The following is an 18,942-nucleotide window of genomic DNA, read 5'->3' as shown; positions in this document are numbered from 1 at the left end:
TAAAATTATAGTAATAATGCAAGATGCGGTTTCAATGTCAGGCAAAAACATTTTCTATTAATTTTGCACTCCAGCCGTGATCATTAGTTCTTATAGCGTAATTATCATAACGGCTTCACACGCGCTGACCTTTGACCTATAGATGTAATGTTTCTGCAAAGGCATGCCAACAGATGCTAACCTAATTTTTTCAGCTGTTTACTGTAGGTGCATCATCCCTATGTGGGGAGAGTCTTGTTAATATGGCGGCGATGAGGTAAACAGATAGGAAGTGATGGAGTGGCAGACCCACGGGGGATAACCACATGAGGGGTGACAGACCACTGACATCAGCCCTTGTTCTCCTGCTCGATCGCTTGCTCTCTCCATCTCTCTCTTCCCCACACGTACTCATTTCCAGGAAGGGGTCATTAATGTGAAGGGAAAAAAAAAAAACGAATCCAGTCATGGCTTTAAAATGGAGTATCTTCTCATAGAGATGCAATCATTCCGAACGGGTCTGAGTCAGGCTGCAGATCTCACAGGAGAACAGCACAATGAAGCTTTTAATTCCTCAATTTAGGAGACAAAATACATCATTTTATCATTAAAGCGCTGTTTGGAGGGGGGAAAAAAGGTACTTTTTAGATTTTATTTGAGAGTAGCTCCCTTAAGTGGTAGCAGGGTTCGGCTTAACCTGACCAATAAACCGAGAAAATGATCCGCTTTTCGTTCTCTTGAACGCACCAGCCCTCTTATAAAACTACAGCAGCGGTTCCAACATCCGTACAGTAGTTAAATGTTCACATTTAACAGTCGTAATTGACATTTTCCCTCGCTTCCTTCAGCAATGATATATCAAAGAGTGCATCAGCCGCCGGAGGAGGAGAGAAAACATTAGGAGGATTAATAAAGGGGGGAGGAAAATAGATTGAGCGTTCACCAAGATCAGTAAAATAGGATCTGTCAAGCAACCCTGCAACATCCATCCTGTGGAAAAAAAAAGACAGAGGTACATTTTCATGGATGGAAGGAAGGAAAAACAGAGGACAGCCCGTGCGGCTGATCAATTTCACGAGATTAGCTTTCAGCGGCTGCGCCTGCTTCCATTTGTTAAGATAATATTATTTAATAACCCTTTTGGGTGACTATTTAAATTATCATTCTGCCTACAGTGCGAGGCGCTAATGGAAATATTTAACATAAATTCCCTTTAAAAAATGACGCCTTAAACAACAGTTGTAAGAATTATTCTGAAATTAAAGGCGTGTGCATAAATGATTCTCTCTGGCCTTGACGCGCTGTTCTCAATTACATTCTGCTCAACTGGAACAATGGAACGACGCTAGCGCGGCGCTTTATCGCGCATATATATGCGCTGTTACGAATGTCATATGGAAGCTATTTATGGCCACGAGCATCGGTGCCAAGGGCATAGAAAACAGGGATGCTATTGAATCAATTCAGAATGTGGAAAGGAGCAGTGCGCCGACGATAGATCAGGTAGAGCCCAGCCGTTGCTGGGTTCCACCTGAAAAACGATAGCTTGGCTTTTGTTGTGCGCCTTCAAAGACAGACATCTGAAAAGCCCAAACGAAGAGACAAAGCTGTAAGCATTCCTCAGTCGTCTTTACCTTCTACAAACTCTTTTTTTTTTTTTTTTTTTTTTTTTTAATGATCTCATTTCAAAACACCTTCCTGCGGACCTCCCCTTTCCTGTCTGGCTAACGCCAAATTGCATAATGCCAACTGAACGCTCGCATTTGTTCTCCCTTTCCCTTCTCAGGAAATCTATTTAAATTTTCACGCCAACTGTCAGTCCGTATCAAACCTTGATTTATGCAAAAACAACGTCTGCTTTAATTAGTCATTTCGCCTCACTGCTGTCTCTGCTCTAGGCGGCAAGCGGGGTCAGGCATTCGGAGGAACCTCCTTTTTGTATGATCAAAACTAGGCCATCAGCAACACCGTGATAATAGCCACGTCTCAACACCCCAGCAACACGCGAGAGTGTGTGTTCGAGTGTGTTTTTATCCCCCGTGAGCCATCCATCTCCACTCAGCAGGGTGGTTTTGGGTGGAGCAGGGATAATCACAGCAGTCGCTATACACCTGGAGGACTGGAAAATAATAAACAACTAACAGGTAGTTTTTCCCGTAAGCTCTCTATACTTTCCCAGCCACTCGAGGAAGAGAGAAAAAAGGAAAGGGAGGAATGTTTACGCGGCAATATTACATTAATCAAGAGAAAATTAGCCGGAATACACCACATTATGCACTTGTGCTGGATTAACGTCCGTGATCTTCAAAACGAAAGTAAACCACACCATGTGTTTTTGCTCGTTTTGGATTGCGACACTTCTTGATTATCCCAATTGCAATCACGTAGAGCAAACAAAAGTGGCTGAAACCCCGCGCTAATTTCACAGACTGACATTCGGGACGGAAAAATGCACCACCAGACAGATGCTCGGAAGAGAGCGACTCTCTTGTCAGATGTTGGGGAAGTGCGTGTGAGTAACGACAGTCACATGAACGGGAGGGCAGACAAACTTATTCTCACAACCAATTCTATTTTGGGGACCGTGCGCTGCTTTGCTGACTGAAGTGGCATTGTGTCCTTTGTGAAAGCGTGACCCTCTGAGGTGCGTTCATGCGCTGTGAACCTCGGCCAGGAAAAAAAAAAAAAAAAAGCAAGAGGCTGGAGACCAGGGGAAGGCGTGGGAAAGCGACTAGAGAACGGGCGAACGGAGGCCGGTGGAAAAGCCGAGCGGTCTGCAGGCATTCCTTTGTGATTACACATCTGTGGAGAAAGAGGCCAGACATTCTTTCAGCCGTGTCTGAAGCTGCTGACTTCTACCCTCGATCGCGTCGCTGTTGTTTTTTCTTATCAGTAAAACAAAAAACTCAGCTGCGTACGTTTCATGGCGACTGCAGACTTTCCTAACACCGAAGCGTGACGCTCTTTTAACTTTTGCGCTCGGATTTGAAGTACCAAAAAAATCAAGCAGGGAGTGGAAGCTCGCTCTCGAAAAAGATACGAGATTTCAACGCCGGGCACCCGTGTACAGTGCTTCCTTCCTCTTTCGCGAAACCTCAGAACCCCTTCCTTAATCCAGTCATCCACCAGTGGGAGGCCGAACATGACAGCAGACGGACAAGGCAAACACTGGTGGGGGTGGTGCTTGTGTTCCGTCTTTGTTCTGATGGTGACCTCTTCATTATAGGGCCTTTGTCACCATGTAAGGATTAAGAGTGAAAGAGAGCTCTTCCTCTGTAAAGCAGGGTTAAAATCTGTCTCCTAATAAAACGCTCTTCCATGTGTGCACGTCGGGGCTTTTATATTTGTTTTAAAGATGTTTCCTCTCATCCTGCTTTTTTAAAAAAAAAGGATTTAAGTACACAGCGGTGGACTTCTGTAAAGTAAACCAGTTATTAAATAAAGTAGTTCTTAAGTAGCTTATCTCTGGCCGTGATCAATGACCCAATTATAAAGAATTAATTCAATATTCTCAAGAAATAAAGTCCAAAGGCCTGCTGTTTAATTCATTTAACTGTTCAATCAAAAAAATGGATGCAATTGAAAACGCATTTTCTATCAGCTATCAGTCTTGCCAGACTCAGAAATTGATTTTTTTTTTTCTTCTTTCTTTCTAAGCTTGTGTGCATAATGACAAATTGTTTGCCTCGGTTAATCAAATAGCTATATGAATATACTTAATGTATTTTAAGACTTTGTAACTTGTAAAGCAACATTTTTTGTTTGCGTTGTTCGAATTAATGTCTTTTTTTATCACACTTGGCAATATTTTAATTACCACAGTGACAGAACAAATGCCATGTGGCTTTGAGCAAACAGAAGCGTAACAGCGCGGTTATTACTGTATCATATGCATTATGCCGCCCTCTACTGGGTAATTATACAAACAGCAGTTATAAAAACCGCTAAAAATATTTCAAAAATGTCATTCACTTGGTTCGGTTTAGTGTTTTATTTACTTGACTGATATTTTACTTTTATTTCAGTTTGAAAGCTGCTAGAAAAAGAAGAATTGTCTACTTTTGCTAGAATTGTCTACTTTTAAAATTGATTTCACAATACTGACTACGCTATTTGCAATTTTAAGTTTTACAACATAACTTTAATTATTCAGTGAACAACGTTACACAACACTATGACTAACAACTAACAAAAATGGAAAAAAAAAAAAAAAACAGCCCAAGAGTAAATACGCAGCATGCAGAGGAAATTCTGAGGGAAGTAAACTATTTAAATAATAAAGCTCACAAATATTTAAAGTCTGGAGTTTTTTTTTTTTTACCAAAGTGTCTCTTAATATTGTCAGTGTACTGGCTGGTTTTGTTTTGTTTGTGTGTTAAAAAAATTATAAAAATATATATATATATATATATATATATATATATATATATATATATATATATATATATATATATATATATATATATATATAAAGAGAGCGAGAGAGAGAGAGTCAACAAAAATGTATTTATATATTTTCCATCATCTGCAAACGCTAACTTGCTGGATAGAACCAGTGGAGAAGTTCGAGAAGCACCTCTATTTATTTATTCTATTTTACTTCCTAACTCATGTATAATTTACCACAGACAATGTCTATGTAATTTACATGCAGCATATCAATGTTAAAGAGAAAGGGGGAGGGGCGTGTTTCGCAACACCGTGCTTCATTGGCTGGGGCCTCCGTCAATCAGCAGTCGCGAACAACGTACGCGTTTCCTGCGGGTGTCCGCTTGCACTTTAAACCACGTGACCCTCCCTATATCAACACACGGACGCCATTAATATTAAAGGCAGAGAGACGGAAAATCAGAGGTGAGTTCACACGGAAGTGATGTCTGGCGTAACATTTTAACAAGGAAAAATCGGCGCGTTTTAACGGCTAGCGTTCGCTAAGTGTCAGTGTAAGCGCTTACGATTTAATTGCATTGCGTTACCCGGCGAGCTTTATTCTTGTTGTAGTTACGAAGTGTCCTGGCTAACAAAAACAAGGCCTAGACATCTGGCAGAGTGCTGGTTTATTAATGCGACTGACTCCTGGGATCACATGCAACCTAGAGCGTCTAGTTTAACGGGTCAGTGGCGCATGTCATGAACATGTCCTGTTTTGAATGCATTGAGTCAAATCCGTCTGATTTATCGGTGAAAAAAGCTTTTGTACAGGATAAACACTCCGTGTTTACTCCCACCGCGAGCCATTTGTTTTTTTAATGCGCTTGTAACCCGAGAGCCGTGCCGAGCTAATGCAAATCACTGACATCTCACCTGTTTGATAGGCGTCAGCTGTGCTTTACGATCAAAACCTAGTTGTTTGCGTCCTGTCAAGCTCGTGCACGTGCTGCAAAAAGGACCTGGACGTTGTCGTATGGAGACATTTAGTAGGACGCTGTTATTAATTACGATTCGGACCGTAAATGCGATTCCGAATCTATTTAAAAAGTCTTAACACTTGAAAACTAGGAAGATCGCACACGTGCTGAGATGCGCTAAACGCGTTTAGAAACCTCAAGATGGGGAAGCTGCACAGAGGCGTTGACTTAATACGTCTCCTTTTTTTTATCAGTGCGCCGTTTTTGTGATTTCTGTTGAGTGTACAGGGTTTAACAAAATGTTCCAGCACCGGTTGCATAATCCGCAAACAAAGCCACAGGGTTTCACACGGGTGTTTTTGTTCAGCCTCTTGTTACACACACACACGCCCTGATGTTAATGCATTTCTCATTCTGCTTGTCGTTCACCCAGTGCCTTTGCAAATGTTGATCTATGAGAAATACGCCGAAAGAAAATGGATGCTTTGTCTTTTGAAACCCATGGGTTCCTTGCTTCTGTCGAACCGAAAAAAAGTGAAGTTCACCAGTCTGTCATAGCTTTTCGTTTCCTTAAAATGAAGGTGGATGGTGGTCGTGGAGTATTTCGGGTTTGTATTCCAAATGTTCTGGAGCTATAATTTAGTATGTGCTTTTTTTTTGTCACTTGCTGTATGCAAGAGCGCAGAAGAGACTTTCAGAAGAAAATTTAAAATGATGCAAGAGATGCAGCAATCCACTTCGTATGCTGTGATGCAATAAAATTTGTGGCTTTGGGTGTCTAAAAACTTTGAGGCCTACTATATGTTCTCTTCTTCTCTGCATCTACTCGAGTATATGTTTCAAGTGCGGAGTTAAGCCTGTAATAGCCCCTCTCTCACTTGCTCTTTTTTTGTCTGGCACCTGACTGAAGCAGTGCTTTAGTGCCTTCAGGTTAAGTTTAGCAGTGTTCTCACTTGGCAAATGTGATTTGGAAAAAGCTTGACATACAGCAGAGATCTTTCATTGCAGGAAGGTGCTATTTTGATCTCTACTGTAGATGGGTGGGTATTTATAGAGGGCTTGATGAAGGGTGCTGGAGAAAGACGTATATATGCAGGTTTACTGATTGGGGTGTTATGATATAAAACTGTGTGTATGTGGTTGGTGGGTTTTTTCCCCCTCTCTTCAGGGTCACTGATTATTGGTAATGTCAGGTATTTAAGACTTAAGCTTTGGGCCAATTGACTGATAACCAGTTTGTTTTTGTTCAGTGCATCTCTTCTACTTGATTGCAGTAAAGCATTGTTCAGATTCACGTTTTTGCTATTTTCACTCATGCTTAAAGTACTTTTGAAGATTAATTAATTGAGAGAACTGCTTTTCAACGTTAACCTCCCCTCATGTTCCATGTGACTGACTTGGGTTTTATGAAGCTTCTTATTTGAGTGGAATCAACTAAATGAACATGTCATAATTTGAATTACCACCAGTCATTAAGACCTTAAGCCATTTAATATAAGTGATTTATATTTATAAATAACAGTTGTTGTCAACCTATTTAAGATGTTCTCTCTTAATAAAGTACATAGATTGTAGAACTAATTCAAAGTTGTTGTTTTATGTTTTTAAAATATATATATATATATATATATATATATATATATATATATATATATATATATATATATATATATATATATATATATATATATATATATATATATATATATATATATATATATATATATAAATTTTTTTTTTTATTTTCTTAAAACAAATCATGATTTTTTTTTTTTTTTTTGTTAGTTGACTAGTGTTTTTTTTTTTTTTTTTTTAACCTAAAAACGTAGTTATCCGTTTTTGAAAATGAACCCTACGGATATGATTTAGATTATTATATCTAGACATCGCTTGATGCACATACACAGCGTATCAAATATTGTAAACCAATTCTCAAACCAAGGGCTTGTTTGTGTGATGCACAAGAACAAATTTGATTGGTTTACACAATGTTTATTTACTTGTTGTTGTTGTTGTTGTTGTTTTTATGTAAATTTAAAAGCCTAAATGAAAATCTGCTCTTTAAATAGAGATGTAAGCTTGGTGTACTTTTTCGAAGAATACAAATTTTGTTTGCATGGATTTTGAGGGGAAAAAAAAAAAATCTGAGAATATCTAAAATGTTTTAATATATCAAAGGTGAACAGAAGGCGTGCAGGCTTTGGGAGCATCATGAGTGTGAGTAATTGATAACAATATTTCTGAACTAGGCAGACATATCCTTTAGTACATTTAATAGTTCTTTAACATGTAATTGGCGTCTGAAGCAGTAAGAAAGTAAGTCTTACAGGTTTGGAACAATGCGACAGTGAGTACATGACAATCTTTACGTTTTTGTTGAACTGTGTCTCTAAAACCATCATACTGCTGGAGGCCACTTGTAATTCTTGACGGGTTATGGAAGTACATGACTAAAGACACGCCTGAAACATCTCATTACCTTTTTTTTAATTTTTTTACGTTGGAGTGCTGTCATGGCTGTGCAGCTGTTATCGTTGTCTCTTTCTCCGTCTCTCAGGGTGCAGTTTAAAGATGGATTCAAAGTCTCGTCGGTTTCCGTTCGCTGTCTCCAGCTCTTCCTCGCTGTCATCGCCCTCCTCCTCATCTTCAGCGCTCAGTGCGAGTCGGCTCTATGGCAGAGGGAGCGTCTTGGGAAGAGATCGCTTTAGCAGAGAGGCGTCTGTCAAATTAGACTCCGACTATCAGGTATTACAGTGGCACATTCATTTCCGCAGTGTTTGCATTCCCATCCACAGGTAGTGCGGCACAAGGACTAATCAGTCCCTTCAGTTAGACCCGTCACCCAGAAATCCATATTTTTCTATGTAACCCAGCATAGTTGTCATAGGAGTGTTTCAGGTTCAATACAGGTTTTGTAGCTTTATAGAAAAATGTAAATGTACATCTGTTTATATACGTCTTTCTATTTTTTACAAGATTTTGATAAAATGGTCAGAAAACAGTTCAGAAATTTATTTTTGTACCAATTTGAGTAGGCTGGCGAGTGGGCTGGCTTTTCTGCCCAACATGAGGGTTGCCAGGTTTGCGTAAAAACAAAAATAACCAGATGGTCAACCAAAAAACAAATCAAATCTTAAAATGTTGCTTTTACACTCTGATGCATATTTTAGTCACTTAAGCTTTATCGTTTCTGTTTTTATACGCTTGTTTGTTTATATAAAGGTTATATAATGTGTAATATTTAAAGCTTATTTACTTCATAGACATGTGTATATGGTAATATAAAAAAAGTTGGATAAATCTGTTCTAAAAGTGTTGAGAATTATCAGCTGCTCAGTGCTATGTGAATTTAGTAAGCTAAAAGGGTTAATGGGCAATTTCCTCCCACCAGCAGTGGTTCCATTTTAGATTGACAACTACTGTTACGTGTAGTTTTTACCCATATTTAGTAAAAAAATGAGGTATTTGATTGCTTTACGCATGGTTACTGTGCTGCATTACAGTTCTGTTATGCTGGGTCTCTGAGGGTTATCAGTAATTGTATTTTTTTTAGTATTAACAATTGTAATAGTTTAAGTTATTGCCTCTCTCTCCATTTTATATAGCATAAGGGATGTTTTTTTTCCCCTTTCTTTTCATCACAAATTTTCATTTGATTTCTCCACCTCTTCAGTCAGTAAAACTTCATGCAGATTCCTGAAGCATGAGAGAGGCACTATGTAGATCAGTGTGCTATCTCTATTAGCATCTCATATTCCGTAGCACTGCTGGGGCTCTGGAAAGGTCTTCGTGTTACACTGCTTTGGTTCACTGGGCTTTTTATAGTGCACACTAGATTCCTGGCCCTGGTGTATATCGTCAACCTGTCAAGGTCCGTCTCGCTAGATAAAGTTACTGAAACTTCCAGAGTTGTTTTTGATTTCCAGTGTGTTTTGAAGATCACATCTAAGAACTTTGCATCACTACATTAGACGGTGTTGAAGTGCACATTAAACAACTTTAGCCACCGCCAGCTGATCCGTATATAGATTGCCACAGGGGATTTTTCAACATAACAAAGCAGAAACCACCCATATGCTTTAGGAAAAAAACTATTTGCAGTGGCTTTGTGCTTGGCCGTTTAAGCCTGAATACTGGCCCATGTATCTCTTTAATGATGTAGAACAAACAGTAGTTGAGTGACTCAATTGTTGCATCACTTCCTGTCACACGTTCCAACGATCACGTGTTCCTTGCTCATGTTTTCTGTCTGTTCTAGAGCTCCCGTCTGCTGAGCTCACCGAGAGGTTACAGTTCAACTGAAAACCGTCACTCCAACTGGAAGCTCTCTACTCCTGTCTCACTGTCTTCATCATCTTCCTGTGATCGAACATGGACCGAATCTGCCAGTGGTGACCGAGGCAGACTTGTAAATATTGTGTATTATTATAATAAGAATTTTAGCATTAATAATGTAAACTATTTTAGATCATGAGGTGGCGTCTCATGCTACGGTATAGATGTAAGATTGGATATATTTTTGTTTTGTAAAGTAGCGCAACACAATTGTCTTGTATGAAATTTGTTGTAATATATTTACATAAATGTAATATGCGTCTGGTTTGAAGGACCTTTGCAACGTGAATGGTCCAAGAATTTTAGAGTCCGTTTAGAAACCAACCCAGACATGCGTTACATCTGACTGATTCTTCTGTTTGTGTGTTTGCATTTTAGACCGACTCCCGAACGGGAACCTACTGTGGACTTCTTGGCACATCCCAAGACAGCGAATCTAAACGAGCAAAACTTTCCTACACAAATAGAGCAGCATATTCCAGATCCCCTTCCACATCTAAACCTGTCAGCTCTTACTCCACTTTAGGAAGTATGTCACAGTTGCAAAAATCTTAAATACTGAAACTATATAGGTAATATTGGATGTCTCTTCCGTGTTTGGATTAACACTTTGTTGTCATGTTTAGATTCTTCATGGAAATCCTCCATCAGTCCTTTGTCTAGATCATCCTCTTCATCCTCCTCTTCATCTTCAACCACTCCGTCAGAGGGTCTTTGGGCTCGCAGAGATTTGGAGAAGAGGGGGGATTCAGGACTGACCTCACTGGGGGAGTCTAGTTACCGGCCTAGTGGGCTGACATCTTCACTGTGTATGTGCCCACATTCACATTTATACAGACACAATCATCCACTAGCAGCCTAGTTCTGCTGTTGATTATCCATTTTCTGTACTGCTTTTCTCTGATTGGTTCTAGGGATGACTTTTTTTATAGTGAATTGAACACAGCCAAAGTATTTTTTTTTTTTTTTTTTTATGTTGGGATAATGCCTAAAAATGCTCAATGAAAACTGAATAAAATGCTTGCTTGAGCTTGTTCATAATGTAGTATTAAAAGGGTCATACAATGTTGCTAAAAAGAACATTTTGTGTATTTGGTGTAATGCAATGTGTTTGCACAGTTTAAGTTTCAGAAAACACATTTTCCACATACTGTATATTATTGTTTCCTCTAAGCCTTGCTTTTCTGAAATTGGTCTGTTTGTTCAAAGCTCATCTCTCTAAAAAAAAGTGAGGTGTGCTCTAATTGGCCAGTTAAGACTAGCGTTCTTATTAGCCGAATGATGCAAGTGCTTGGTGGAAATGTTACATCCTTACCATTAGTGTTATGCCATGTCCTGGAGAAATTACACAAAAACAATGAAAGCCATAACGAAAGAGGCATTCGTTGCATCCAGTGAGGACATATTTACTGATTATAATGACTTGGTGCTGTCTTTTTACGCCTTCGTGTTGCATCGCACCTGGTAAACATAATGTGATCAGTTTGCATTTTGTGATCGGACAAATGACAAACAAGCACTACCCTTCACTGCTCAAAATTTGTGTTTGAATAGTTAGTAGCAGGTTCTTTTAATAAGATAAACATAACTAACTTTAAAGTTTGTGAGTCAGAAGTATCAGACTGTCCTTGCAGAGTTGGAACTGCCTCGCTTGAAAGCCTCTGTGCGCAGCCACCATAGAAAATACTCCTCCATAAAAGAACTAAACGCTAGAATGATAGTTCCTCCAGGTTTCTTTGCATAAACATTTGGTCTATGCAATGAAAATAATCCACTTTAAACAAGTCATTTTAGGTGGATGTGGACAAGACATAACATAATATAGAATGTCTTTAGTGTTGAAACTTTAGTCTTTGCAACTTTAGGACTCGTATCTATTCACCTAACAGCTTGTAACACTGAAGACAAAGGATTATGTAAAAAAGCGTTTCTTCTAACATTGTTGTCGTTAGCTTTTGTCCACATCAAAGTGCCCTTATTATGGATTTTTGAAAATTTTCATGCAGTTTGCAAGATGGCTACATACAAGTGAATGAAAACATCCTGCAACGTTTTAAATCTGGAAGTGCATGGTGTATAAAGTTAAAATGACTACCAAGCCAATTCATGCTGATGTCAATATGAAACATTTAGCATATTGCCCATCCACTTGTGTGCACAGACCTGGGAAAACCTGATTTTCGTGTTGGTCTAAATGAAAGTTCTAATTCATTCTTTGCTAATAGGTGACACCCTTGGAGTGTTAAACTCACAAACGCTGCTTTACATGAAACTGACCAATCACCGGTGGGGTGTGGAAAAATTATTTTGGGAGTTGAACAAACAGTAAAACTAAATGTGTGTGTGTGTGTGTGTGTGTGTATAAGAAAATGAAAGTGTATTTGTTTGGGACCTGTTTTTTGGGACTACCATAATATGAACCTTTTCATGACCCATAATGGAGGCACTTTAATTAGAACTATTATAACTCACCTTTTGCTGTACATTTAGTCACTCACACTGAAACAGCATTTTTAAAGACTTTCTCCTTGGTGGATGAATTCATAAAAAAAGAAGAAAAAAGTGTTGTGTTGTTGGGTGGACTGAGAAAGAGAGATTTGAAAATTAAGTTAATGTGAAGCGCATTTATGATGGTTTTCAGACATGTCTGCGTTGGTGAGCAACTTTCCAGAAAACGTTGTGTAAATGTCCAGATTTATACAGATCTAGCCTATTTTATCCCTGTACCTGTAGACAGATTAAAAAAATCTCCTTAATTGAACACCTGATCAGCTCATTAGAGACTGTGGTCTAATGGTTTCTGGTGCAAACCAGAGGTCTAATGCATTATAGCCCATCATGGTAACTTTGCCTTTCTTTTTGTGCTTCAGACCGTTCAGAGCGTGTTACCTCCACCTATGCACAAGGTGCTCGACCCAAAGAGAGCCAGTATTCAACCCACAGAGAGAATAGTTCATCTAATCGCCGTATCTCAGCCGAGTACCTTCCTTCTCCACTGGAGCGTAGCTCCCACAGGCTGACCTCAGATTACCAGTCTGGTCCGTTCTCTCGTGATACGCCACGCTCCAGCTCTAGCTCCACCAGAACCTCTGCCTCCGTCTCGGACCCATCCCAACTCTCATCCTGGAGCTCCACCCCTTACAAGACCCTTACTAGCTGTAACTCCAGCCCACCTTCCTCCGGCGCTGCCCCCACCCCGCTTCCCGCTCAGAATGGCGGTGACTCGGATGGCAGACGAACAACCAGGCGTCTGCTGTCTCGGCTCTTCTCCCGACGCTCCAGTCAGGAGTCAAACTCTACCGTCAGCTCTGCCTCTGATTCTCGGTCATATGACTCGAGCCCAGAGGAAGCCCGGCCCCCTGAAGTCCCTCCACTAGTCAGCAGGGAAAATTTGGAAGCAGAGCTGAGGAACTCTGACCCTGTTCAGGCGTTTTCGTTCTTGCGCAGACGTGGACCATCTCTTGCTCCCGTCCAGGAAAGGGCTGATGTAGGCGAGCACGAACAAGAATCGCTCAGATCTCCAGCAGGCCTGTCCTGGCTGAACTGGAACCGCTGTACCCCGCTGTTCTCTCGACGAAGGAGGGAAGGGCGTGATGAAAGCGCCCGCATGGACCCACGGCGTTCACCCCAGTTCCCTCTTGGTGACCGGGATGGCCGTAAAACACCTGACCGGAGCACAGATTGTGAAGATGATGACGATGATGAAGATGAGTCCTCAGAGGGCGCCACAGCGGCACCTTCTGCTGGAGCCTCAGGTCTCTCTGCTTCGCTGCTGCAGGACGGAGCCCGTCTGGTGGGACGGAGCCATGGCATGGGCAGGGTGATGACCAGCCCGCTCTTTCGTATGCCTGAGAATATGATAATTGGTGTGGGAGTAGGAGCAGAAGGGAGGAGTCAAACTGATGAGCAGACGAAAGACAAGCCCGCCCCCTCCAGAGATCCAGAGAGACTGCGAAAGATTCAGGAGAGGTCAGGGCAATTTTAATATTCTAACTTAGCCTGCGTCCCAATGTGAATACTATCCAAGTATTAAATTTTATGTGATGTTATTGGGGCAGGTAGGGTGAATAGTATGCACATTGGGACGCAGGGCATGTTTATTGTGGTAAAAAAAAAAGAAGTAATAAATTTAACTGTTTCAATATTTTAATTTACATTACATTTTACCACTGCTTTGTTCCAAAAGCACCTCCCGTTGTTTTGCGTTTTCAATAAGCCTGTCTCTGGTGTGTGTGTGTTTTTTTTTTTTTTTTTGTATGTGTGTGTCTATTTACACAAAACGCCTGACTTTATTAACAGCCTATTTACAATAACTTCGCCCACAAACATGTGATTGGGATAGTCATCATTACAAACAGACGGTCATCTGACATCAGTTCTAGTGGGTCAGATAGTAAAACATATGTTGGTCAAAATGCAGTCGACGTGGTTTCAAATCCGCCTTCTGATGACTTGACCTTTTTACATTTTAAATCACATCAGAAAAGCATGTATTTTTTAATAAAAAATAAAGGAAATAAATAGCGTTGGTTAAGGAAGGTGTAGGAAGGGCTTTGTTGTCCCAATAAGGGTGTCAACCATGGCATCTATTTAATAATTTGAATTAAGATTAATATTTACACTCAAGAAGTTATAGTTTGTTATAATGTACTTCAATACTGAGGTGTTGATAATTGCCACCTGCAATAAGTAGTATAAAGAGCAGAAAATGCTATTAGCACTTAGTGTAAATGGCAACTAACTGCAACTGTAAATAGATGCTGCCGTATTTTATTTGTACCCTTTTTTATTTCTAAAAAATATTATAGTTTCATAAGAGGAGGCTTCATAGGCTTGAACATGGAAGTTTGTGTGTACAGACATTCATTGTGGACGTTCGTGGCAGTTTTTCTAAAGCATTTTTTTCTTCTTTTTTAAATGTAGCTCATTGGCATCAGAATTTAATCGTGACTCGTGATTCAAAATTCTGGCAGTAATGTCCAGCCTAAGAAAAGGTGTAGTTACATTGACAAAAAAGTCTGTCAAGAATGTAGCAAACATACATTTGACGGATGGTTTAAGTATATGCAGTTTTGATTCGTGCAATCAAGATGCAATTTATGTACACACTTTATGACCCGCACTGTTTTCTCATCAAAAAATTATTTATAGGCGGCGTCATGCAGGCTATTCCTGTTCATGAAGGGCCACCTTCATGCAAAGTTCAGCTTTAACCTTTTTTAGTTTCTGGTAAGGCTGAAGATCCCAATTAGCCGCTTCAGTTGTGGTCAAGTAGAAATGGGTCTAAATTCTAAACGTTTGGACACCCTTTACGTAGTAGGAAGAGATGTTAATAACTTAATTTGTTGATTGTAACCTCACCTACCTCCTACTTTTAGCTTGCTGTTGGAGGACTCTGATGAGGAGGAAGGTGATCTGTGCCGAATCTGTCAGATGGGGGAGCAGTCGAGTTCCAACCCTCTGATTGAACCCTGCAAGTGCACCGGCAGCCTGCAGTATGTGCACCAGGACTGCATTAAGAAATGGCTCCGCTCCAAAATCAGCTCTGGTAAGGATGTCTCTTCCTGAGGGCAGGAGTAAATTAGGTGTTTATATAGTGTGTATTCATTTGTTTGATGTGCGCTGAGAAAGGAACTGCTTTCAATTTCTGAGGATTTGGGCTTCATTTCCTGCAGTTCAGGCTACTGATGCATAGCACTGTGTGAAAGCAGACTGATAAAAAGGACACTTTGGAAATGTCAAGTTGTGAAAAATCTCATTTGGTAACTTTTGTTATTTTTGAACTTTTCTGAGGAACATTTGACATTGAGAAAGGAGGTTAGAAGCCGTTATGGAAGAGTGCTGTGGCAGTGTTTTAAAGAGTTCAGAATGGCTACTGTAATTATATACCAAGGGTACTATGGTTGTACCATTTCAGCATGGCATTGCCCAGGTGCAGATAAACTGGGGTTCAGAAACTCGTTGAGGGCTACATTTGAGAGGTGAATGCATCTATTTTTTATTCATATTGAGTACGTGTGCGCTCTCATACACAGGTTCTAACTTGGAAGCCATCACTACCTGTGAACTTTGTAAGGAAAAACTGCACTTGAACATCGAGAACTTTGACATCAATGAGCTCTACAGATCTCATGAAAGGGTAAGTGTATCAACCCAATATGTATACAATAAAAATAACAGGTAATTAAAGCGAGAACATACTTGCCTGTCTGTTGCAATTTGTGTGGTTGTGGTTTTTGAAGAATTTCACAGGAACAAGAAATACAACATTAATTAGGAACTAGATGGCTGTGAACGCCAAAAAGCAGCACTTTCGAGGTTCTGAAACTTGCCCTCACTTGTCACAAAGAAAGGAGGTCAAACTGAATTTACATGATTTCAATAAGAAGTTGAGGTTTTTGTATTTATGGTGTTTATTAAACAATGCTGAATACAGCAGTTCAGAGGCACAGGCATTGGTTTTGGATTCTTCCTCTTTGTTATGCACAACCAAGTCATTGTTTTAATTTGCAGCTTTATTTTGCAATTTCTCTTCTCCGAAGTGCATGATACGAGTTAAACTCTCAAATTTACATCATCACAATTACTTAATAACACGTAATTGTGAAGTAAGTTAAAATGTTGAAAAATTTGCAGTTTTTTAGAAAATATCAGTTTAACACTTGAGTAACACTTGATAACTAACACTTGAGTTTATAATGCTGATTTACCAAGAAAAATCTGTCAGAAACGGCGAGAAACTGACAAGAATGTCAACATTAAAGTTGTAACCCTGAGCATATCTTGGTATAAACCAACCCTTTGAGTCATTCACAAAGACTGCATTCTTGCATCACAAAATGGTCATGGAATAAATGGAACATGCTAATATAGAAATGTTTAACTTTTAACTAGAGCTCCACATCTGTCTAGCACATGTATTTTGAAACTGAATCTGAGCTAGTATTTGCTTAAAACTCCATCACTGATCGGGCTCCTTTATTGACTATTGGAATAAGAAGGGACATCTTCAAAGACTTTGAGCAAGTCGTGTCTATCGGTCACATGAATGATGTTTTTATCCTGTCTTCAGTTTCATGCTTGTGTGTTTTGATCCCTCAGTCGGAGTACGAGTTCATCAGCTGCGGGCTGTACCTGGTGGTGCTCCTGCACCTGTGCGAGCAGAGGTTTTCTGATGTCCTGGGTGCAGTCAATGATGCTGGGGTAAGACAACTTCGTCTTTCCTGTTGCTTTGTTAAATGTCCTTCTCTTCATGTCCAAGATCAGTGCATTGACCCGTTAGGTGCGTCACGTCAATATGAAAGTGTTCATTTTAAGCTGATATAAACGTTCTCCCCTCTCTCGCTCAGTTTTTCAACTTGGCGAGAACTCTACACGAGCACATGGACAATCTTGAAAGTATGTTATGAATTACTTCTACTTATGTTGGTACTGCATCATGAAACCTGTAAATCTTGTCAGTCCGTGTATTTTAATCTTAATATAATTGATATCGCCTAAAATGCATAGGTAAGTATAGATAATAACTCTGTGTATGTTCTGGTGCTGGTGTTATGTGTACCCGTTTATAAAAAGAACTAGATGAGGTTTAAAGTGTAAAAAAAAAAAAAAAAAAAAAAAAATGCTACGATTTGTTTGCATGGCATTTACTACATCTGTTTATTTATTAACATAGTGACTCATAATTGGCTCTTGAATGCATAGAAGGATTTAAATGCTTGTTTAATTCTTCACCAGAAGGTGGCATCTGGCTTTTTCTACTTCCTGCCTCTTTCCCTTCAGGTTTTTAATGTTTCTGCATATCTCTTATGTTTGAACTCAAAGGTTCATACGCAGAATCTGATGAAGATGAGGCGGAGGACAGCAGGCCATCCATCGACTTCTGTGACTTGGAGGATGATGATGATGATGATGATGATGAAGAGGAGGAGGTTTAATGTGTTGGCAGGGAGGAAGCAGGCATGGCTTAGCAGCCTGTCTCAGTCCCCTCCCACTTACTGTTCTTGACCTGTGTCCTTCTGCTTGAAGTGACTTTTAGCCAATGTCTGATTGGCAGTGTAACCACTGTTCTTAGCCTGTCACAAGGCTTTCATAATATGCAGATAATTCTACAGTTTATGGGAGCTGTTTAGTTCCTGTTATGATTTTTTTTTTTTTTTTTTTTTTTTTTTTTTTGCATCAGGTTGGTAAGCACTCTAAAGCTTTTCAGTTAAAAAAAAAAAAAAAAAAAGAAATCTGGCAAACTGATGACCACCACGAGTGCTTTAACTATGCTTAGAAGCTGGATTGGGGAAAGAAAGTATGAATCTTGCAAAATCCTCTTACGTGGTGCAGTCGAGGAATATTCATCTGCTCGTTTATAGGGCTGCTTAAAAAGGAGATGTTTGTTTTCAATGTCTTTTTGATTTTTAAAAAAGAAAAAAAATAATAATAAATGAATCCCTTAATTTTCTTGGTTTTATGTTAATGATATGCTTTTTTTTTTTTGTTTTTTGGATGAGTGAGAACATGTGGTCACTTTTCTTTCAAGACTTTCTCTTTACAGAAAACCTTTTCCACAGTGTGTTTGTATGTTGTACATTATAACGGTGTAATTCGCTTGAATTATTACAATAAAATGGAGGTATTTCAATACCTCAAAAAAACCTGCTTTGTCCTTCAGACGTCTTAGAGCTAGAGCTAATGCACAATGATAGATTTATGCATTTATTTTAAATAACATTACATAACATAATGGCTCCCACACGGACCACAAAACCTTTAGTACTGGTATGTAGCACTTGCATGCAATACATTTTATGAGTCAAAATGATAGAATTTTCTAATATGCCATAAATCTTTGTGAATTTTCTACCTTAAAAATATCAAAACTTTACTAGGTTTTTTTATTGCACCCTCAGATTATAGATATTTCAAATCGAACTGAAAAATTATCATATTTGGCTAACAAACCAATCAATAAAAAGCGTATTTATTCTGCTTTCATATTATTTCAACTTAAAAAAAAAAACAAACTCTGGTCCAGTGTCACAAATGACCTTGCATTGATTGACCACCCATTAGTGAGGACATTGTACCTTTATAAAACCGAGGTAGGAGTTGGGTTAGGTGACCTGTTTATCAGAAGTTATGTAACGTTCACACTAAGGTGTGTGTGTGTGTGTGTGTGTGTGTGTGTGTGTGTTTGTGTGTGTGTGAAAAGTATTGATGCATTTTTAACGATGGTAACAATTTTTTTCAAGACTGGTATTTTGCTTATATTTTAAAATGTCATATAAAC

The 18,942-nt window shown here is 39.3% G+C and overlaps 1 protein-coding gene across 4 annotated transcripts; it reads left to right on the top strand.

The window, feature by feature from the left end:
* Positions 1 to 4,753: 4,753 nt before the first annotated feature.
* On the top strand, positions 4,754 to 18,307 carry marchf7 (membrane-associated ring finger (C3HC4) 7). 4 transcript variants are annotated; one of them, XM_043241657.1, is made up of 11 exons: positions 4,964 to 5,093; positions 7,885 to 8,072; positions 9,586 to 9,735; positions 10,041 to 10,191; positions 10,289 to 10,471; positions 12,533 to 13,631; positions 15,041 to 15,210; positions 15,698 to 15,801; positions 16,764 to 16,865; positions 17,012 to 17,060; positions 17,487 to 18,307. In XM_043241657.1, the coding sequence occupies exons 1-11, from the start codon at positions 5,066 to 5,068 to the stop codon at positions 17,597 to 17,599; spliced, it is 2,337 nt and encodes a 778-aa protein (XP_043097592.1). In that variant the 5' UTR covers positions 4,964 to 5,065; the 3' UTR covers positions 17,600 to 18,307. The 4 variants fall into 4 exon arrangements, with proteins under 4 accessions (XP_043097593.1, XP_043097591.1, XP_043097592.1 ...); XM_043241658.1 differs by lacking the exons at positions 4,964 to 5,093; positions 17,012 to 17,060 and adding an exon at positions 4,754 to 4,833; XM_043241656.1 differs by lacking the exon at positions 17,012 to 17,060 and having other exon boundaries at positions 4,962 to 5,093.
* The last annotated feature ends 635 nt before the right edge of the window (positions 18,308 to 18,942 follow it).

Source organism: Puntigrus tetrazona, chromosome 6 (genome assembly GCF_018831695.1).
Source record: "Puntigrus tetrazona isolate hp1 chromosome 6, ASM1883169v1, whole genome shotgun sequence".
Classification (NCBI taxonomy): domain Eukaryota; kingdom Metazoa; phylum Chordata; class Actinopteri; order Cypriniformes; family Cyprinidae; genus Puntigrus; species Puntigrus tetrazona.
This window is presented reverse-complemented; position numbering and strand designations above follow the sequence as displayed.